General features: G+C 42.7%; 1 protein-coding gene across 3 annotated transcripts in view; it reads left to right on the forward strand.

Annotated features, from left to right (window-relative positions):
• The window catches only part of SCN10A (sodium channel, voltage gated, type X alpha subunit), a 97,973-nt gene that overhangs the window by 40,111 nt on the left and 35,804 nt on the right, over positions 1-22,058 (forward strand). For 2 of the 3 annotated variants that reach the window (XM_011953301.1, XM_011953302.1), the window contains exons 11-14: positions 2,969-3,262; positions 5,298-5,409; positions 13,123-13,361; positions 15,956-16,129. In XM_011953301.1, the coding sequence (XP_011808691.1) occupies positions 2,969-3,262; positions 5,298-5,409; positions 13,123-13,361; positions 15,956-16,129 (819 nt within the window). The remainder of the gene's footprint in view (positions 1-2,968; positions 3,263-5,297; positions 5,410-13,122; positions 13,362-15,955; positions 16,130-22,058) is intronic. The other variant, XM_011953303.1, reaches the window with a different exon arrangement.

A 22,058-nucleotide genomic window follows, 5' to 3' on the forward strand; every position in this document is an offset into this window, starting at 1 on the left:
CCTGATGTGTCGAGGTGGTTTTTATTTTTTACTGAGTTTATTTAAAATTGACACATCAGAATTTTACATAATTGTTGGGTATAATTTCTGACCTCAAAGGACAGCTTCCTTCTGACCTCTGGTCTGCAGTTCTACAGCCCAAGGTTGCCTGTCTGTGGTGCTAAGATTCCTTCACACACCTTTTTTTTTTTTTTTTCCTGATGTGTCGAGGTGGTTTTTATTTTTTACTGAGTTTATTTAAAATTGACACATCAGAATTTTACATAATTGTTGGGTATAATTTCTGACCTCCTTCCTAAGGCCCTGCAATTCAAGCTGTCACCTGTTTTTAGCAGAAAAGTTCCCAGCACCCATCTCTGTGACACAATCCAGCCTGGGAATGGCTTCAGCACCTCACCTCAGACCCTGTAGCAATTCTGTTCCCCCCATAATAACTTTCTGCCTCCCACTCTAAAATTTGCACTGCAACTTTCCTCGACATGCTTCCTCCCACCACCTTCCTGCCCCTTGAAAGTCCTTTTACCCCAAATATGCCCTTTCTGTAGGTCTGACACATAATATCGGCTGTGTGGGAGGGTGGCTCCACACTAACAGTGTGGAAAAGGGGATCAACATGGCTATTTTTATGTTTCATGCCTCTCTCTTCCCTCTCAATCTCTTTTCCTGTGCTAAGCCAAAGGATGTTTTACTTTTTTGCAATACCGTCTCTCAAACCCTCAGATTTATGTGTGCATATACAGACACACTCGCATGCACACCAACCTCATGACACACCCACACTTCAGCATCTATCTGCATCTGTGCCCTCCTCTTTCTTGCTTTGCCTCTTTTGAGAAGCACCTGGCATACATGGGGCACAGTTCAGACAATCACAGAACAGGATGAATCACAGCTTCCATGGAAATGTCAATGACACTGAATTGGGCTTTAATTACCCCCATTCTGTCAGCCCCACGCAGATTAGCACTTGGATGTCCAGTAATTGGTATGTGTGCTTGTCTCTCCAGTGATGCTTATTTTCAAAGGGAAAAAAGAAGAGCTGCAACTTGTTCATTCAACAGTACTAGGTGCTTGGTATAAAGAGATGACTAGAACATGTTCTTCTCCCAAGGATTTCCATTTGGGTGGAGGAGGCAGATATAAACACAGCTATGTGTTAAATAGTGTATTAGAGACACATACGTGGTGTTTTGACAATCGAGGAAGAAACATCCACTCTCATGGGGCTGGATAGGTATCAGAAAAGGCCTCCTGGAGGAGGGGATAATTGGGGTCAATGATAAATAGCATGTAGAGATTCTTCCAGTAATTGAAGACTTGAGAGAATTTGGGGAGGAGTATTTTCCTGGCAGAAAGAACAACATGTATGTGCAAAGATGGGGAGGCACCGTTTGAGTACTGCTTTAATGCTAACTGATTGATTGGAGCCCATCCAGGAAGGCATCTTCTCCCTCTTTTCCCAGGTACATTCATCTGGTAAATAGACCTAATGCAGTTTTTGTATAAAGCCATTTTATAACCCACAGAAATGAAATAGAGGAATATATAGGAGAGACCCAGGAGGGTTTTTGTGGAAAATCACAGACCAGTTGGTTTCCTCAGAGGATGCCTTTTAAAGCAATTCTAATGTTTTTACTCAGAGGACATTGCCCACCATTTGTCAAAAAGCTTAATTCTAAAATAACTCGTGGCCAAGGAGACACTGCTGTCAAATATGCAACCAAAATTTTCTTCTTAGTTTCTTCATTGGTTTGCTTGGTGCTCAAGTGCAAATAATGTAGTATTCCTTTCTTTAATATGGATGTGTCGATTTTTCTCATTTGCTTCAAAAATGGGAAGGATTTTTGCATTTTATGAGTTCTGTAGTCCTTGGGCGTGTATTACAGGCAGCGAGTACTCTACTTTTTATAATACTGGGCTTTTAGTAATGGTTGCTAAACAGGATCGGGCTTCAAATGATCAAGAGAGGAAACTGGTTCTGTGAGATAAGGGGATTATTAAGGAGAACCCCAGTTGGCAAGATTCTCCACTTCAGTAGTTTGGTAAATAAAAGGAATTAAGGAAGGTGAGTGGAATAAGTCAGTATGATCAGAGTTTGGTATGAAGTCAATGTTTAGATTTTGGACATACTATAGACCACCTGAGGACAGAAATGATGGTTTGCTATGATCAAGTTTCACTATGGTCGTGGGAACTACCTAACCCAGCACACTAATTCTCTGAGGGCTCTGGGCTGGTGAATTAGCTCTTTTCTCTGGCAACTCTAAGCCACACAGTTCCCTCAATGGAAGATTTTGATGGGAAATGTTTATTGATTTGGAGGAATGACATTATTCTTCCAGGAAATTAGGCTGCAACCCTTCCTTCAATCTCTCCATTGTTGACTGTTCAAGCCTCGAGGGATCCTAGAAGCTCATTACACTGTACAGTTCTTGTCTCCTCCTGTGCAACACAAACTCTCACACTCATACAGACAGGATCTAATGAATTTCACAACCTAATTTTCAGACAATGAAGGGCACTCGTTCATTCAACAACCACTTACCAAGTATGTTCCAGTACTGGTATGTGTAGTAGCCTCCTTAGGTCACAACTTTGCATGTGGAAAAGGGAACTTAAGACAGCTTTGTCTAGCCCTGTGGCCAAAGGTTGGCAAACAGTTGACCTATCCAGATGACAAGGTTTCCTCTGACATATTCCTGGCCATGATAACCTATTTGCTGAGCATCGGCACCCTGTGATCTCTTCTCTCTCCTGGTCTTTCCCCGAGTCTGTCTAGAATCTCCTTTTTTCCTTTTCCCTCATCATGCATACCTAGAATACCCCTTAGATTTGTGCCTTTACTTAGCTACTGAAAGGTCATAAAAATAGGGGCGGGGAAATGGGAGTAGGTAGAGGGAAGTGTTGGGCTCTAGATTTTCCAGAAGACCAGTTTCCAGCCTTCTTGCTCCTTTGGGGCAATGCCCAGTCTTTTCTAGGCCTTGCCTCTGGAAAACGCCGGGCTAGCCATGGCAGCGTGTTCCATTTCCGGTCCCCCGGCCGAGATATTTCACTCCCTGAGGTAGTCACAAATGATGGAGTCTTTCCTGGAGACCACGAAAGCCATCTGGGCTCCCTGCTGCTGGGTGGGAGTGCTGGCCAGCAAGGCCCCCTCCCTAGAAGTCCTCTTCCTCAACCCAGCAACCCTGACTCCAGGCATGGAGAAGATGAACACCCACTGCCACCCACTGGTGAGCTTGCTCCTGGAGCTGTTGAAGTCTCGGTGAGTTTGTGAATGCTTCAGACTCCCCCAGGCTGTCTTCCAGCTAGAAACCTTGGGCCATAGAAGCCTGAGTGTCACCAATGGAAGGGATCTTTAGCCATCATCCTGTCCAATGCCTCCCCATTCTACTCCTTTTTTACAGACATGGAAGATGAGACCCAGAGAGAGAGAGATTGAGTTGGCCTGAGGTCAAACAGGTTTCCTGGTTTATTCTGCAGTACAGTGATGCAAATTATATTCCATTTGACCCCATATTTCTTATCAGTGTTTCTCTGTCCCCACTCAACATCACTGCCTCAGTGATAGGCCTGCTTTCTTCCTGGACAGGTATGAGAAAAACTGAAGGACCCTTCTCTTCCTGCTTATGGCTCTATGCAAACTCCTCTAGGCTGGGCAAATGGAACCCAGATAAATTCTGGGAGTTTCTTAGGACAGATCTGAATAGAAGCACAGTATTCCTTGCTTTACTCACCAAAGAAATAATTTGCCAAAATGAACAAATTAGGCAACAGTGACTAACTGGCCAGCACTCTTTAATAGAATAATAGCAGAGTGTAATGGCAAGTCAGGGATTCCTCATTGGATTGGGAGCTGTGAGTTAATTTGAGCTCTCCCCTCCAGTTTCAGTAATGATGTTTCTAGTGTTTTTCATTTACCCTCTCTGGCTAGCCAGGGATACAGAGCAATTTGCAGACAGAATTGTAAAGGGACCAATATATGGTTCCACTGATACAGGTAAGTCTTACAGAGTTGCCTTAGCTCGGTCTCTAATTCGATGCCATGTGATTCAGGGTCTCAGCAAGAAACAGATGGACCACTGCAATGGGCTAATAGAGTTTAGTAAAGTATTTACAGAGGTGTGGGCTAGGCTTAGGGAATGAATAAGGGACAGTGAGGCACCTTGAAACTAGTAACAGAGGGAAGTTGTTACATGCCTAGGCTGAAGGGATGAAGGAAAGGACCAGAATCAGACTAAAGCAGGAGCTGCCCTCATGTGTCAGAGAGGCTGTGTGGCAGAACTTGTGATCTTAGTAGAGAATCACAGCTCTGCTACTTATTCATAGCACAGAAGAGAAGCAGCCAGGGGAAAATACCTGACTTGTCTCTCATTCTATCCTTGAATGTCTTGCCTATGGCCTCCCATTAACCAAACCTGGCCAGAACCAGAGGGCAAGGGTAATGCATTTTGTACAGGTCTCCCTCCTCAGGCACAGAGAGAGCACAGAAGGTATAGAGTAGGTCTCCAAGGCAAATGGAATCACCAAAACAGAGCCTTAAAGTCAAAGGTAGCCTGCAGGGCTCGCTGGAAGTGCATTAGCACTCTAGAAAATGCCTCATTGAAGGCATTTATGCCTCTCTTGTGATGGGCCCTCACCCTCTTCTCTCTGTTTCTGCGATTATCATGTGTTTAGATATTCTGACCTTGATTCAGTCTAGTTAAATTACCAGCCTAGTGAAAGATTGACTCTTTAGGCCCTTCTGTTTAGTATGGACCTGTATTTTAGTCCCAACTGTGCCAGTTACCACCTGAGTCACCTTTAGCAAGTCCTTTAAATTATCCAAGCCTCCTTGTCTCCCCTTGTAAAAAGATTTCTAAATAGCTGGAGGGTTAAGTGAAATAATAAAGTGCCAACATTTTTATATATGTCTGACAGATAACAATAAATAGTGACTACTAGTATCATTTGCTTAGTCCTCATGGTTGGAAACTTTATAAACTTTCTTTATGTTTATTAACTGTTTATACTTACAGTATTCAGCAATAACATGCTGAACAGATTTGTAGCTTAGGAGCAATAGGCCACACTATTTAGCTTAGATGTATAGAAGGCTATAGCATTTGTTTGTGTAAATACAATGTAGGATGTTCACAGAATGATGAAATCACCTAATGATGTATTTGTTGGAACATGTCTCTATCATTAAGTGACATATGACTATATATGAGACTGGCCAATAGGAGGCTGAATGATACAACTTTGCCATGAAGATGTCAGGTTAAGGGAGTGTCCTGACTCTGTTTGTGTCTCAGCAGGCATTCGATGCAGGACAAAAGAAGACTTTCTTGTCAGCAGAATACTTAGACGAACCTTTCCGAGCCCAAAGGGCAATGAGTGTTGTCAGTATCATAACCTCCGTCCTTGAGGGTAAGTGCTGCTCATTGCATTGTTTGTCCACTGTGCCATGATGAATTCCCATATCAGCAGCAGAAGCAATGTCTCTAACTCGTGTCAAAGCATCCATCTCTGCGTACTGGAATTCTTAATACTCCTCCTTCTTATGTCTTAGGCCCCATCATCTTTTATCAATGTGATTTTTTTATATGCATAATTTTTCAAAAACAAATAATTTGATGAATAAAATATCCCAGCTCATCTCTTGTTCAAATTAGTATCTGCTTTGCATGCATCACAAAACTAGATTTTTAAAAGTGATCTGGCAGGCATCAGAGAATTTCAGCACACCCTCTCAGGTGTGCAAGAAATTTAACCATCTTTAATTTTCCAACATGGCAAAATTATCCTTTTCATGGTTTCAAAATTATATCTTTCATGGTTGTAACTTACACAGTTGTAACTTAATTTCTTGTTCAAGCCCCCATTATGCTGAATATTGGAAGACAATTTAAGTCCATTAATCAGTCAATTTAACTAAGTCCTTGTTAATTCAGAATTCTACCAATCAAGTGGGAATCCATTCAGTCTCCCCAGCTATGTGTCTAGGTTTCAAGCCAAGGGCTAGTAGAGGAAGAGAGTGGCAATAGTCATGGCCACCTATCCACACATGGTGATTGCATCCCCCTAACCCTGAGCAGGAGGTCTGTTCTATTCCAGCCTTTTTTTGCCTCATGGTATGGAGAATGCAACCTTAGTCATTTCCAGTTATCTTACTCCCCTAGACAAATTAAACTGACCTGGGCTGGAGGAGTTGTAAGGGAGCATGAGTGCCAGTGTGCTCCTGAGAAGGAGTCCTGTGTGTTTTCCTCCCAGCCCTAGGCTGAATCCTAATTTGAGGGGAAGAAGTGGTGAGCAACCAAAACAGAAAAAACGTTTGAGGGATTTCAAAACAGAGCCAATGTGTGCCTTACTTTCTAGGTGAAGCCAAAGGTGGCAAGCCTTAGACAGAGATTCACTTGCACGGAAATTGTAGAGTAGAACTGACCAGTAATGTACCAGATATGCAGAGATGTATCTGTTTTGCTCACAGCTGGATCTCCATTACCTAGAAGAGCAGTGCATGCACAAAGGTGATATCTGGGTGGTGATGTTAATTTATAGTGATGTAAACTGATAAAAAGGAAGAAAATAAGGAATAGTCAGATATCTTGGGGTAGGATAGACTTCCACTCAAGGAAGATACTGTGAGAGTGGAGTAAGAAAAGCAAGAGAAACAATGATGTTTTCAAGAAAATCTAGGGAAAGGTAACCTTAGCTTAGGTCAACCTTTGGTTAGAGAAGGCCTGAAGCAGCCTCAGAGAGAGTCCTGTGGCTGCAGAACAGCAGAGAGGAACTGGGTGATGACTTAGACCCCAGTGAAGGCTGTGGAAAAAGATGAATGAGACCCACAGAGGGAATCTAGAAAGAGAAGAGCCATCTTCATGGATTCTCCCACCAGGGACCGGATGGGAACTACAACTCAGGCAAAATACGCTTAGCAATGACAAAGAATCTGTTCAACTCTCCACCAGGTTTGAGCCCTACAAAACTCAGACACAGACTCAGATATTGAAATAGTACCCAACATTGACTTAACAAAAGACAATTCCCATGGTGAGGACTTGAAGCATAAATTGAATTCAACTAAGTTACATTTCTTGCATACCTGAGTTTGTGCTTTGAGAAATGTGCACCAATTTCTCAACAACAACGTGTACAGACTCCCTTATATTATTTTTTCTCATTGATAATTATTTAATATCACTGTTCATTGTAGTAGAGTCTGCACTTCTAACATTTTTCATGGCATAGAATTTGACCAAGTTGCTATTCCCACAATTTTTTCTTAACCAGATAGGTTTCTTTGTTTTTGTTTGTTTGTTTTGGTTTTTGTTTTGCTCTTAGTCATCAAACAGCAAACATTGAATACAAACAGTTTGTTTTTTCATTTATTCTCAAAAACTGTTAAGCTTACTCCTTCTCTCTTCTTTCATTTATTCTCTTATCAACAAGCATTTGTTGAGCCCCTTTTGTGTGTGGCATTGCTCCAGGTGCTGGGATTCAGTGGTGAACTGATACGAGCTGAGCTCATGGAATCTACATCCTAGCAGGGAAGGGGACACGAAAGATGAACATGAATATTCAGATATAAGAAGTAGGAGAAAACATAAAGTAGGGAAGGAGATGGAGAGTTCTTTCCAAGAAGAACATAAATTTGAATTAAATAAAGAGATCAACTATGTAAGAACCTGAGGAGAAAGTTCGCAGACATGAACAGCAAGTACAATGCATTTTGCAAGAATGAGATAGGAATGAGCAAAATGCATATCCCAAACACATCCCAATGTAGGTAAGACCAAAGAAGGTCATGGAATGAATGAGAGGCAACAGAGGGTAGTAGTTAGAACACCGCTCTGGAGCCCGGCTGCCTGGGTTTGCATCGTACCTCTGCCATTTATGGTGCACAGTGTGACCTTGGAGCTTCAGTAACTTTTCTGTGTCTCAGATTTTTAGCCTGTAAAATAGTGAGACTATACTTATCTTGTAGAGTTTTGTGAGGATTAAATGAATCAGGTCAAGCAAAATGCTTAGAACCATGAATGGCATGTAGTAAGTACTCACCACATTTGGCTATTATTATTCACTAGGTTGTAAAATCTATGAGGGCAGAGATGTACCTGTTTTGCTCACAGCCTGATCTCCATTAGCTAGAAGACAAGTGCATGCACAAAGGTGATATTTGGGTGGTGCAGGCGGGGAGGGGAGTGATGCTAATTTATAACAGTGTGAACTGATAAAAAGGAAGAAAATAAGTAATAGTCAAATATGTTGGGGTAGGGCAGACTTCCCCTTAAGGAAGATGCTGTGAGAATAGAGAGAAAGCTAGAGAAACAATGACTCTTTAAAGAAAATCTGGGGAGAGGAAACCTTAGGTTAAATCAAAGAAGTCAAAGTTTTCTGAGCATAGGGCACATCGTCTTCTCTGGTTAGATGTTATATTCATTACACACATGAGATACCTGAAGGATGCTTCATGCTGCCAGAGTCATAATAGGATTTACAAAGGCCACCTCTTTAAGAGGGATTGTGCTTAAGAAAGTTTGACCCAAACCAATAGGAGCTTGACAACTCACTGAACTCAAAGCATGTGAACCATCTATGCTTGGCATGCAAGCTGAGATTTCACAGTTGTCCAAACTAGAATTCAATAAGCTGGGTCACAGCAGTGAGCACACCTGAGTCTCTGCCCTCATGTTTAGTGGGGGGTACGAGGATATGAAACAAGTTGTTACTGGAGTGGTGAGTGCCTTAAAGAGGAAGTGCAGGATACTGAGTGAAATATGGTAAGGTTAGCCTGGAGTCAGGGAATTATTCCAGGCTGAAAGGACTGCAAAGCAGAAGAGAGAATAACATTTGAAGGAATGAAAAAGCCTAGTGTAGCTGTAACCTAGAGAACCAGGAGAACTCAAAATCAGGCTAGAGGGATGAGATGGGACCAGATCCCAAGAACCTCCCGGACCACATTAAGGATATGGGACTTCATGCTAAGAGGAGTGAGGTGCTATTAGAGGACTGGAGGCAGGGAAGTTACCATTGCATTTTATAAAAGTTACTCTGGATACATGTAGATAATGAAATTATCTTTCCCCAGGGCTTCACTGGGGAAAGATGAAAGGAGAAGATCATGAGTTGAGTCTGGGATATATTGGGTTTCAGGTGCCCTTGGAACATCTTCATCCCCAGTGAAGCCCCCTTCTCCCCCTAAAATGCTCCCGTTATAAGTTATTGTATCAGCATATCTTAAGGTGCTTATACCAGAACCACATGCATCATAAAGTCCTGAATCTTATGCCCCTTAGATAGTGCTCATATCTTCCCATTTCCCATCAGCCCCACTGTCACTACCCCAGAGTTCAAGTACTGCCATCTTGTACTTGGTTTCCTCCTAACTGGTTTCTCTGCCAACATACTTCACCTTTCATATATGTACCTATGAAAGCAGTATGAATATAGGTGGTAATTTTGAGAAGATGCAAGTGGATGAGTTAACACAGAAGGGTTGAAGTAAGAAGAGAAGAAGGACTAGGACACAGTTCTAACAAACTAAGTGTTTAATAGTTAAGCAGAAGGGACAGACCCAGCAAAGGAGACTGAGACGGAAGGTACAGAAATAAGAGACAACCTAGAAGAATACAAAGCAGAGCCAAGAGTAAAATTTCTTCAGGAAGAGTAGAAAGGCCAACAGAGGCAATGCTATGGAAAGGTCAGGTAAGATGAAACATGAAAAGGTGCAGGGGCTTTAGTCACATGGATGTCTTTGGTGATCTAAGCAAAAGAGGATTAATGGAGTAAAAGGGTAGGCAGAGGCCATATTGAAGGGGCTTAAAGAACGAGTGAGAGGTGAAGAAATGAAGATATGGTGTACAGACAATTTTTTTTCAAGAAGTCTGCCTGTGAGAGAGAGAAGACAGTAAGATGACATTAAAGAGTAAGTAGAATTGAAAGAAGCCTCTTTGGTTTTTGTGTTTGGGGGAGTGTTTGTTTGTTTGTTTGTTTTGAGCATATTTGCATGCTAATGGGAAGCATCTGGGACAGTAGGAGAGACTGAAGAGTAAGGGAAGAGAAGGAATATTCAACAGACTCCTGCAGTGGCAGGAGAGTAGGCACAGTGGAGACATTGGTGTTACAGGAGCAGGGGGACCTCTTTAAGCATAACAGGATGAAGGGAGAAAAGTTTTTTCTGTATCAGTTTTACATAGTAGATCCTTTTGAGGGGGGCCATGGTCATGTTTTAAGCTGGCAAGTAGGTACTTTTAGCTTCTCTGTCTCCGCAATCAATCAAGTTCAGCAATGTCAAGGCTGTTTACAAAGCTGCTTCTCTTTTCCCATCATGCCTCACAGGTGGCTGCTTCCTGCCAAAATGGCACATCTAAAGTGTCCTCATTCATCACTACTTCCTGTGCTTCATCTTAGTGCCAAAATAGGTCCAGGGAAGTTCTTGCTTTTGTTCCAAACGGAGATTGTTGATTTTGGTCCCAGGATGTGCCAACTTCTTTAGAGAACTATGCTTTGCCAGTTTTGACATCTGTAGTTTCTAAAATCCACAGTGAGTGATTAAAACAGCATGACAGTGAAAATAAATAGTCTGATCTGTGAAAGAGAAATGGACATGTGTATATGAAAACACATGAACATAAATGGTAATAACATGACAAAAATGACATTTCAAATCTTAGGAAAGTGAAAAATTATTCAATAAGTAATGTTATTATAAATAATCAGAGATAGGAAAAAATAAACCACATCAATATCTTACTCTTTGCCCAAATAAATTTCAAATGCACCAAAGTTTTAAGTGGAAAAAGTGAAACTACAAAAGAAAGAAAAAAACATGGAGAAGGTGTTTTCCAAGCCTTGCAGTGAGAAAAGCTTCATATGCAAGGCATACATGCAAGAAAACAAATAAAAATACTACTGATAAATCTTGACTACATACACATTCTTAAATTATCTATCAGGAAAAAGCACTGTTTCTCTAAACTCATTTTTCTCTATTTCTCTAAACTCATTTTTCAAGTGCATATAGTGAAAAAAAAAATGTAAACACTGCAAATGTGTATGCAATGACAGTTATGTCTCCTTCCCACTATAGACCCTTCTTGCTCCCCAGACTCCTGGTGCGTGCCCCACCCCCACCACAATCCAGTTTATCTTATGTTCTTCAAGCAATGTTCTATGCATATATAAGCACATGCATGCACATACACACATTAAACATATATATTTTTCTACATCACCACAAATAAATCTGCTCATCCTTTTTCATAATGTATTATACTTTATCAGTTGTCGTTTTTTATTATGATTATAAACAATGGACTTCATCTTTCTTTGCACACATAGGCTGATATCTGTTCCAGATGCATGTCTTGCCGCAGAATTTATAGATAAACCTAAAGCTAAGAAATTGCCCTCCATCGAGGTGGCCACAGTTACAGATCCACATGGAGATTTAATGGAGGCAGGTAGAGAGATGAGCCTAGTGTTCAGGAAGGGATCAGAAATTGGACGCATTAATTTCATGGAAATCAGCACAGAGATGGTTTTTTAGGGCTATGAAGTTCAAAACACAGAGAGGCTAAGGTGAGAATGCTTGAGTTCTCCAACATTTACAAGCAGGAAAGGAAGATAGAGACAAAAACAGAAAGTGAAAAGAAGTGGAGAAATATGGGAGAAAAAGCAAGAGATAGTGCAGTCCCCAGAGCCAAATGAACACTGGTTTCAAGGAGAACAATGTAAATTCTGTCAAATGCTATAAGAGTGGCCGGGCGCGGTGGCTCAAGCCTGTAATCCCAGCACTTTGGGAGGCCGAGACGGGCGGATCACGAGGTCAGGAGATCGAGACCATCCTGGCTAACACAGTGAAACCCCGTCTCTACTGAAAAATACAAAAAACTAGCCGGGCGAGGTGGCGGGCGCCTGTAGTCCCAGCTACTCAGGAGGCTGAGGCAGGAGAATGGCGTAAAAACCCGGGAGGCGGAGCTTGCAGTGAGCTGAGATCCGGCCACTGCACTCTAGCCCGGGCGACAGAGCGAGACTCCGTCTCAAAAAAAAAAAAAAAAAAAAGAGTAAGATGAGAACTGGAAATCGATTATTTGAATTTGGAAGCAGTAAAAGTTGGATTCCAGGGGCTGCAGAGAAAAAAAGAGGTAAGGAGGTATAGAAGGTTAAGTGTAGAAAACTCTTAGGAGGAATTTTGCTGTTAAGGAAGCAGTAATGAAAGAGAGCATGGGGTCCAGGGAGACTTTTTCAAAGCTGCGAGGTAATTAAAGCATGTTTACCTACTCATGGGAATGGTCTGGAAGGAAGAGGACTATGGATGATGAAGGCCTTGAGTAGGTAGAAGAGGAAAGGGCGTGGCACAAGTGGGAGGGGTAGAGCAACCCACCCATAATGTGGGCCACGAAGACAGAATACCGGGGGACTTGCAGATATGCCAGAGATTTAGTGGTAAGAAGAAGGGGAAGTTCTTTTGTGAGCTATCCTACATACTGAGTGAAATAAAAGGGAGCTCATCAACAAAGAGTGAGGAGTAGAAAGAAGGCTGGAGGTTAGAGGGGGGAAGAGGAAGTGAGAAACAGTCATCTGGAAGACTGAAGGAGTGGAATATAATATAGAAACACAGCCAGATTTCTGGGCAGGGCAAGGCTGGGGCTCACAGATCTCTAGGAGGGCCAGTAAGCATAGTTATGTATTTTTTTCCAGCCAGGTCCAGCTGGTTGGGTGCAAGTACAGAGTAGTCTACAAATTAGGTCTATTCAGAGTTCAGGTTTTGCCAGGCAAGTACAATGAATGAGGAGAGGGGCAAAGGAACTGAGGGTGTCTGCAAGGGAGGAGTTAGAGAGATGGATGTGAAATCTAAGCTGGGTAAATTGAGAAGTAAGGACATGATATAGGTGATGGGCAGTAAAAATGTGTATTGCCAGTGGTTTGAAGGAGTGGATGGGGCAGAGATTAATTGGAGTTGCAGGACTAGAGGAGTTCAAAATATAGGAAATGAACACCAGAGACAGAGAGACCACTGAAGTCAAAATGTTGGAGGTGGTAGTTATTAGTAACAACAAGGCCTAGAGGATGACCGCAGAATTGGGGTCCAAGGTGACACATGGCTGACAGCTGTCATTGACCACACCTGTAATGCAGAACTTGAGGAGTCTGAACAGAAGTGCCCACCCTGCTTGACCAACTTGGCTCAGAAGTATCTGATCTGGGATTGCTGCCCCATGTGGGTGAAACTCAAGACAATTCTCTTTGGGCTTGTGACGGACCCCTTTGCAGAGCTCACCATCACCTTGTGCATCGTGGTGAACACCATCTTCATGGCCATGGAGCATCATGGCATGAGCCCTACCTTCGAAGCCATGCTTCAGATAGGCAACATTGTGAGTGCTCTGGCTGGTACTGCCCTCACTGGCATGGCCGGGGTGGGGGTGGGGGCGGCGACAGGGTGCGGTTCAGGTGGGGTGGGGCATGCCCTTATTGGTTAGTGTGTTGAGCCCATTAGCTGAGAGCAGGGCAGCAGTGCGGGAGACATGTGGACACTGGGTGGGTTCAGGAGGTCAAGTGTGGGAGGACCCAGGCTGAGCCGGTGGGAATGGCTTTGGGATGAACAAGCAAAGGAAAGTGAACCAAGAGAGCCTGGAGCCAGAGGCAGCTAGTTGCCCTTTATAAAACACAGGACAACCACTTGAATTCTCTGAATCTCAGTTGCCTCTACCTTGAAATGAGGATAAATGTCACTTTTTTATCTAAAGACAATCTTTGGACTTGTCCGTTTCCTTCCAATGTAATTACTTTTATGAGTGCAATTAGCAGTAGCCACGATTTTTAATGCTGTCACTTAAGGAGAAAAAGAGTTGGGGAGGGAAGGGGAAGACAGTGGAAGGGAGGAAACATGGAAACACGGTTGCTGTTGTAGCAAAAGCATCAGGAAGTCGGAACTTTTCTTTGGCATCTAGTTTAGATATGATGCTACTTTAAATTTTCCTCCATCATTTGTTAGTGTTATTTACTTTTAACAAGATACAGTCGTTACTGGATTTCACCATATACCGAATAAAGTATCTGACTCAGAGGGAGAACAACTGCTCCAACCTTGCCCCACCCACAGGAATAGTAACAATACTCAGATGCTTCTCACGGATTATCTCATTTTATTTTCACAACAACCCTATATGGTAGGTACTATTATTGTTCCCTTTCCCAGGTGGAAAATGGAGATACAGAAGGTTAAATAATCTTCCCAAGATCATAGAGTTGAGTTAGTGGCCACATCAGAATTTGAACCCAGATAGACTGGCTCCCAAGCCCACACTTTTCTTAACCCCTGAATTAAGCCACCTCACAGGACCTGCTAGTGTGTGTGTGTTCAAACACATGCACACATGATAGGCAGAAACTAGAAAGGGTTGGTGTCCTGCCTTCATGTCCGCAGCAGGGTCCACCACTCTGGACATGACCTACTGGATTCACCAGAACTGTCCAGCTTTGGGATCCAGCTTCTTACAGGCTGCAGACTTAGGTGGAGGGAGAAGGCCCAAAGGAAGTGTAACTACTCGTCCCTAGAAACCACTCCCTCCCGCATAATCCAGGGCTGTGAAAGGGGCTGCAGTAGGTTCTGGAATATGGTGGAATCAACATGCCTCATGTTTTGGGAGCACCTAGGCTGAGGTCACATCCTAAAGTTGACATGAAAAGGAAAAATGGAAAGAGAAGAGAATGCTTATTCCCAAGAAGTCAGCCTAGGACCACAGAGGGCCTTATGGAATAGACATTTGAGCCCACACCCTCATTCTACATTTAGAAAAGTGGACGCAAGAGAGAGAAAAGGCCTTTCCCACAGTGTCAGAGAAAAGTGCCTTTTTTTTTAAAGCAAGGAAGTCATGTGTTTGGTGCCTGCAATGAGTCAGGTGCTTTATGAATGTTATCTCAGTGTCACAACAACATTATGAGGTTATCATCACCCTCACATGACAAAAGGAAGCACTAAGACTCAGAGAGGTTAAGTATCCTGCCCAAGATTGTATAGCTGTTGAGGGTGGAGCCAGGGTGGACCCAGATCTCTGGAAGACACAAGACCTCAACCCCACCCCCCACCATACCACACTGACTTGGCTATAAGGGGCACTCAGTGGATGCTCTTTGAATTACACAGGGACAGTCTTGTGGCATGAGACAGTCACTTAAACTCTCCTGTTTTCTTCTCCATAAGAAGGATGCATTGTCCATTTTTCAGGCTGGTGAGGGGCTCAGATGAAAAGATATGAAGGCAAAGCACCTGACCCTGGTCTTTGCTTTCCTCCTTCTCTGTCTCCCTTCCCTGCTGGTTGTTGTGTGACCCAAGCCTGGTTCTGACCTCTCTCAGCGTCAGAATTCTGTCCTATTTAAGACAATTAGAGACAGATAAAGCCTAAAAGAATCTTAGAGACAATGAATCATTGTTCTTACTAGTCACTATTATTTATGAATGAATTACTATCTGTCAGGCCCTTTGCTAAGAATTGCACATGCATTGGCTTATTTTATGCCCATTATACAGATGAGGAAATTGAGGTACAGGAAGGATGTGTTATTTGTCCAAGCTTACATAAGCTAGAAAATGTCTGAGTTGGGATTTTAATCCAGGTCTGTGATGTCCCACAACCCACGCTTTTTAACTACTGAACCAGACTGACTCTTCACTGACATAATGATATTATAACAATGATCTTAAAGACTGTCCACTTACTCCACTCCCACCACCACTCGCATGGAAAAACTGCAGCATGCATAGCCCCTGAGAATGGTGCAGAAATGTCTCCATTCTGTCACGTTGACTGTTCCCCTGGCCAATATTCAGGAGCCCACAGATAACATAGCAATTGAACAAAACAAGGGGATTTTCTATTTTGTAAAGAAGACATTTTCTTGCTGCCATTTTTGTCATTGTCTCCGACCCCACAGATCCCACTGTGATAAAACTTGTTTCCACTCCTAGGTCTTTACCATATTTTTTACTGCTGAAATGGTCTTCAAAATCATTGCCTTCGACCCATACTATTATTTCCAGAAGAAGTGGAATATCTTTGACTGCATCATCGTCACTGTGAGTCTGCTAGAGCTGGGCGTGGCCAAGAAGGGAAGCCTGTCTGTGCTGCGGAGCTTCCGCTTGGTAATGTTTTTCTCTTGACGGCTTGGGGGAACTCCCACCCAGACTCAGGGAAGACACTGTGCTCTGGGGACTGCACCAGCCAGCTCCCCCTTCCTCTCCTGTCCTTGTGGGAGGGAGCAGGGTATGACTCCTGGGTGACTGGAGACTTAGGTCTGTGGTCCCAGCTTTTCGGTGACTCAGAGTGGGGACGTGCCTTCTCCTCTCTGGGCCTTGGCTCCCTCATCTGCACCAAGAGGGGACTTCCAAGCACTGTCCTCGTCTCTTATCAAATAACAATAATAGCAATAATCATAGCAGCTAATACTTACTGAGCACTTCCAATGTGTCAGGCATAGCACTGGACACTTGATAAAACGTACCTCATTTTATGCTCACGACAACCCTGAAAGATAGTTGTTTTTAAGATCCTCATGAGTGGAGGAGGAAAAAGAATGGTTCCACGATGACCCCAAAGTCTCCCATCTGCCAAGCAAGGGAATAAGCCACAGACCTGGATCTCAAATCCAGGTTGTCTGACTCCAGAGCCCCAGCTCCTTCCAGCCTCAAGGAGGTCATTCTCCAATTCCCTGGTGCCCGAAGTCACAGCCCCAATGTGTCAAGCACCCTCAAACTGCCTCCTATTAGCCTCACTCACATGCAATGACAACTCTTCTCCAAACTCAGCTCCAGGAAGCCCTCTACAGGAGAAGTGCCACAAGCCACCCACTTTTATCAGAGCCGCGTTTGTCAGCCAAACTTGTCAGATTCCCAGGAGAGTCAGGTCACTAGGTTCTTCCAAGTCTCCAGGCCATCTGGAGGAAGTTTGGCATCTCGTTGATTCTTGGGAATAGGAAAGAGGCCTGAAGAAATGTCATGGCTTGTTAGCGCAGGCCACCTGCTCTCAGGAATCTCTCAGTGTTAACTGGGAGCCCTGCATCTAGCCTTGGAGAGAGGTGACAAAACAAAGGGGAATGTCCAGCAATCTCCCCAAGGTCCTGACAAGTGCTGGGCATCCAGAGGTTGAAGGGGTGCATGGTTCAGGAGGCGACGAGACACTAGGACAGATCTGCTTGGGACCCTATCACGGAGGCCAGTGAGACAGTGTTGAGCCCCTGAACTTGGTGTACCTGGATTAGGGGTGGCAAACTCAAATGCCCATGTGTAGTGGCATAGAGCCAGCCATGGAAGAGATTTGGGCACTAGATATTTGCCTCAGGTAGACGGGCAAAGATGACTCCATTTCACCTAGGCAGACCCAAAGCAGTGCACAACTCCAGGGAGGGAGGTTTATATAGAAATCAACGTGACCATCTCAGGCTGGGTGCAGTGGCTCACACCTGTAATCCTAGTACTTTGGGAGGCCAAGGCAGGCAGATCGCTTGAGCCCAGGAGTTCAAGAGCAACATGGTGAAACCTCGTCTGTACAAAAAAATGAAAAAATTAGCCAGGCATGGTGGTGTGCATCTGTTGTCCCAGCTACTCAAAAGGCTGAGGTGGGAGGATCACCTCAGACCAGGGAGGTGGAGGCTGCAGTGCGCCATGATCATGCCATTGCACTCCAGCCTGGGTGACAGAATGAGACCCTGTCTCAAAAAAGAAAGGAGACAGAGAGAGAGAGAAATAAAGATAGAAAAAGAGAGAGGAAGACAGATGAAAGAGAGAGAGAGAAAAAAGAAAAGAGAGAAAAAAAGAAAGAAAAAGAGAAGAAAGAGAAAGAAAGAAGAAAAGAAAGAAAGAAAAAAGAAAGAAAGAAAGAGAGAAAGAGAAAGAACGAAAGAAAGAAATAAAAGAAAGAAGAAAGCGAGAGAGGGAGGAAGGAAGGGAGGGAGGGACTATGGCCTGGAAGGAAGGAAGGAAGGAAGGAAGGAAGGAAGGAAGGAAGGAAGGAAGGAAGGAAGGAAGGGACTGTGGCCTGTCCATTATTGTCAGAGTTACTCATTTTCCATAAATTAGTAAAAAAGTCAGAAATTCAGATTTTTGTGCAAATGTCTTTAATACTGGCTACTAAACCAATTTTTAAAAACACTCTAAAGACCAAATAAAGCATGTCCTGAGACACAGCTGTGCCATGAAACGCTGGTTGATGGCATCTGCCTAAGCTGGTGGTGCTGTCACCATCCCAGGGAGGAGAAGGGTAGAGTAGGCCTGTAGGACTCTTTATCCATAACCTGGAAATCTTAGAAGGTCAGAATTAAATCACATTTGTAGAAGGACAGATTTCTCTAGGTATCTAGAAATTGATGACAAGAGGCAGGCCCCTAAGCTAATGGTCAATATAAGGCACCTATGCACAATTATTAGGAGAGCAAGATATCATACCCCCATGCCCTGGCAGGCCCACAGTGAGTCTTCTAATAAAATGCGAACGTTTCTATACATTTGGGGAAGCAGAAGCTTAGTGTTTTAAATCTATATGCTACTTTTGTTGTGATCCCACAGTCTAAAGTCTCAAACAACCCAAAATAGGCAAGTTTACTTCACAATCTGCCCCTATAGGATTCTCCAGGGGAATGCCGCCCTGTCCCCACCTCGCTGATTTTAACATGCTGATCAAGGCACAATTCCCTAACCACACCCACCAACTACACACTTTCTTGGAATCTATTCCACCTCCCTCATGACCTGCCTTAGGTTTCACGGCCCACCAATGTTATTATGCCCTTAAAAATAAACTCAATCACCTTTCCCCTCTGCCTCTTTGCATTTTTGTGTTTGGCAAAACCTCACTGGAGAGTCTAAGTCAAATATTTCTCTCCACCTTGCCTGCACCTGAGCTGTGAGAAATGCTGGAGAAAAATCACCGCCAGCTGGTCAGCTTCATGGTTTTAATTAATAGACTTTATTTTCAGGACAGTTTTCAGTTTTCAGAAAACTGGAGCAGACTGAACAGAGAGCTTTCACATACCATCAATCCCACCACACACACACACGCACGCGCATACACATACAGAGTTTCCCTATTGCCAACATCTTATGTTGGTAATACACTTGTTACAAGTAACTTCACTGGTTTCCCATTGCTCTGAGAATAAAATCCAGACTCCTCATGATGGTGTACAAAGTTCTACATAATCAGGACCTGCCAGTTCACCAGTCTCTCTCTTGCCCACTTTATTTCAGGCAGAAAGGCCTCCTCTCTCTTCTTCACACATAACAGAGATCTTCTTGGCTTTGGGCCTTTGAAGTTGTTTTCACTGTGCCTGGAATGCTTGCCTTTAGTCTTCACTTAGCTCACTTATTCTCAGCCTCTGAGTTCCATGCACTTGTCACCTCCTTAGAAGGGACCTCCCCAACCACGCTATCTAAAATTGGATTCCCTCATCACATTAACCTGGCATTTACAATTGTCCTGCTATCCCATGAAGCAAAAACCAGAGTTTCTTGTCTACCATTTTACCCCAAGGGCCTAGCACAAGGCCCAGCACATACATAGGAACTCAATAAACATCTGTTGATTGATTGAAGGAAGGAAAGAAAAGAGAAGGGAGGAGGGGAAAAGGAAGAAATAAAAATTCTGTCTTCCATCTCTCCCAAAATAGCATTACTTCTCCTCCCATCATTTAAAGCCTTGCTCCATTTGCTCCATTAGTCCATTGGTCTATCCCGGTACCAATATCAGTCTTAATTATGCCAGCTTTAAATATATCTGTATCTGTAAATCAAGTAATCCACCTAATTTACTACAAGAATATTTTGGCCTGCACGCTTTCATATTCATTTTAGAATTAGCTTGCCAAGTTGCACACCCCTCCATACACAAAGCTGTTACTGTTTTTCCCATTAGGGACTGCTATAATTGATGGGTCAATATGGGAAGACATACAATCTTTACAAAATGCAGTCTTCTGATCTATGAAGATAGTATACTCTCTATACCAGTCTTTCAATATAGTTTAAAAATGTTTCCATGATGTTTATGCAATTTTCTCCATAGGATCTTGCATATCTTTTTAAATGTTCTTTTCTAGCATTTTTGGCTAGTATTTTGACATTTAACATTTTTGTATCCAGAAACGTCTCTTATTAATTCTAATAATTTATCTATACAATGTTTTAAATTTTCTAACACAATCACATCATGTGAAAATAATGAGTTTAATTTCTTCTTTTCTAATCCTTATGCCGTTAGGTTCTTTTTACTAGATCACTGTGCTAGTTAGGACATCCAGTACACTGTTGAAAACAAGTGTTAATAATAGGCATCTTTGTCAACTTCCTGATCCCAAAGAGAATCCTTTCAATATTTCACTACCTGTAACAGTTGTGGCAGGCTTTTTTAAAGATAAGAAACCTTTATCGGTTTTGGAAATTCTCTTTTATCAAGAATATTTATCATGAATGCATGTTTAACTTTATCGGACAATTATTCTATATGTATTGAGATAATCGTGTATTTTCTCCTTTAATCTGTTAAAGTGGTGAATGATATTAATTGATTTTCTAATGTTAAATCAACTTTACATTCCCAGCTTAAACCTAGCTTGATCATGATGCATTTTTTAATACATTGGAAGATTTAGTTTGCTAAAAATTTGCTTAAGATTTTTTTATCCATATCAATGAGTAATATTTGATCTATAATTTTCCTGACTTTCATTGTCCTTGCCAGGTTTTGGTATCAAGGTTTCAAGGTTATGCCAATTTTTTTTTTTTTTTTTAAAGCCAAGGGGGTTGGTGGGGTGGCTCATACCTGTAATCCCAGAATTTTGGGAAGCCGAGGTGGGAGGATTGCTTGAGGACAGGAGTTGGAGACCAGCCTGGCCAACAGGAGGAAACCCCATCTCTACTAAAAATACAAAAATTAGCTGGGTGTGGTGGCACATGCCTGTAATCCCAGTAGTTCAGGAGGGTGAGGCACGAGAATTCCTTGAATTCCAGAGGCAGAGGTTGCAGTTAGCCAAGATCATGCCACTGCACTCCAGCTTGGGCAACAGAGTGAGACTCCGTCTCATTAAAAAAAATAAAAAGAAGGCCAGGTACAGTGGCTAATGCCTGTAATCCCAGCATTTTGGGAGGCGCAGACAGGCGGATCACCTGAGGTCGGGAGTTCTAGACCAGCCTGACCAACATGGAGAAGTCCCATCTCTAGCAAAAATACAAAATTAGCTGGGTGTGGTGGCGCATGCCTGTGATCCCAGCTACCTGGGAGGCTGAGGCATGAGAATTGCTTGAACCTGGGAGGCGGAGGTTGCAGTGAGCTGAGATCACACCATTGCACTCCAGCCTGGGCAACAAGAGCAAAACTCTGTCTCAAAAGTAAATTAATTAATTAATTAAATTAAAATTTTAAAAAAAAAGAAAAGTAAAAAAATTAGCTGGGCATGATAGCACACGTCTGTAGTCTCAGCTATTTGGTAGGATGAGGTGGGAGGATGACTTGAGCCCAGGAGGTTGAGGCTGCAGACATTACAGCATAAATTAACTCTCCGTTAGTTAATTTAATCAAAGCCAAAAGTTAGCTAAAATCTGTAACCTTCCTCCCAATTTTTCATTCCAGATGCCCTTCCCCAATTTATTGTAATGATAAGTATTTTAATTTTATCTTGTTTATAAAAAGTTGTATTAATCAATGAAAAATAAAGCTATTATACAGACAATCCCTAAAACTGAGTAACTTACCCCAATAAAGGTTTATTTCTCACTCATATCATAGCCTAATGCAAGCCAGACAGCTCTAGGTGGGACTCCAAGAAGTGACTTTGCCATGCCTGAAGAAGGCCAGTATAACCTTCAAAGTTTGCCTCCTGCTTGTGGAAAAATGGAAAACCAAGGTTTGTTTTAAGGTTTAAATAGTGAAAGGCTTTTTCAGTCAGGGATTATAGTTTATTTCACAATACCATTACTTCAAAAATTTAGATGGCTTCAGACCTCTCATTTGCCACACAAAATGCTTTCTTTGACAAAGTTCTCAATTGTTCTTTATTTCTTTGTTCTCCTTTCCCCATGCCTT

This window comes from Colobus angolensis, unplaced genomic scaffold (assembly GCF_000951035.1).
Source record: "Colobus angolensis palliatus isolate OR3802 unplaced genomic scaffold, Cang.pa_1.0 Scaffold36, whole genome shotgun sequence".
Taxonomy (NCBI): Eukaryota; Metazoa; Chordata; class Mammalia; order Primates; family Cercopithecidae; genus Colobus; species Colobus angolensis.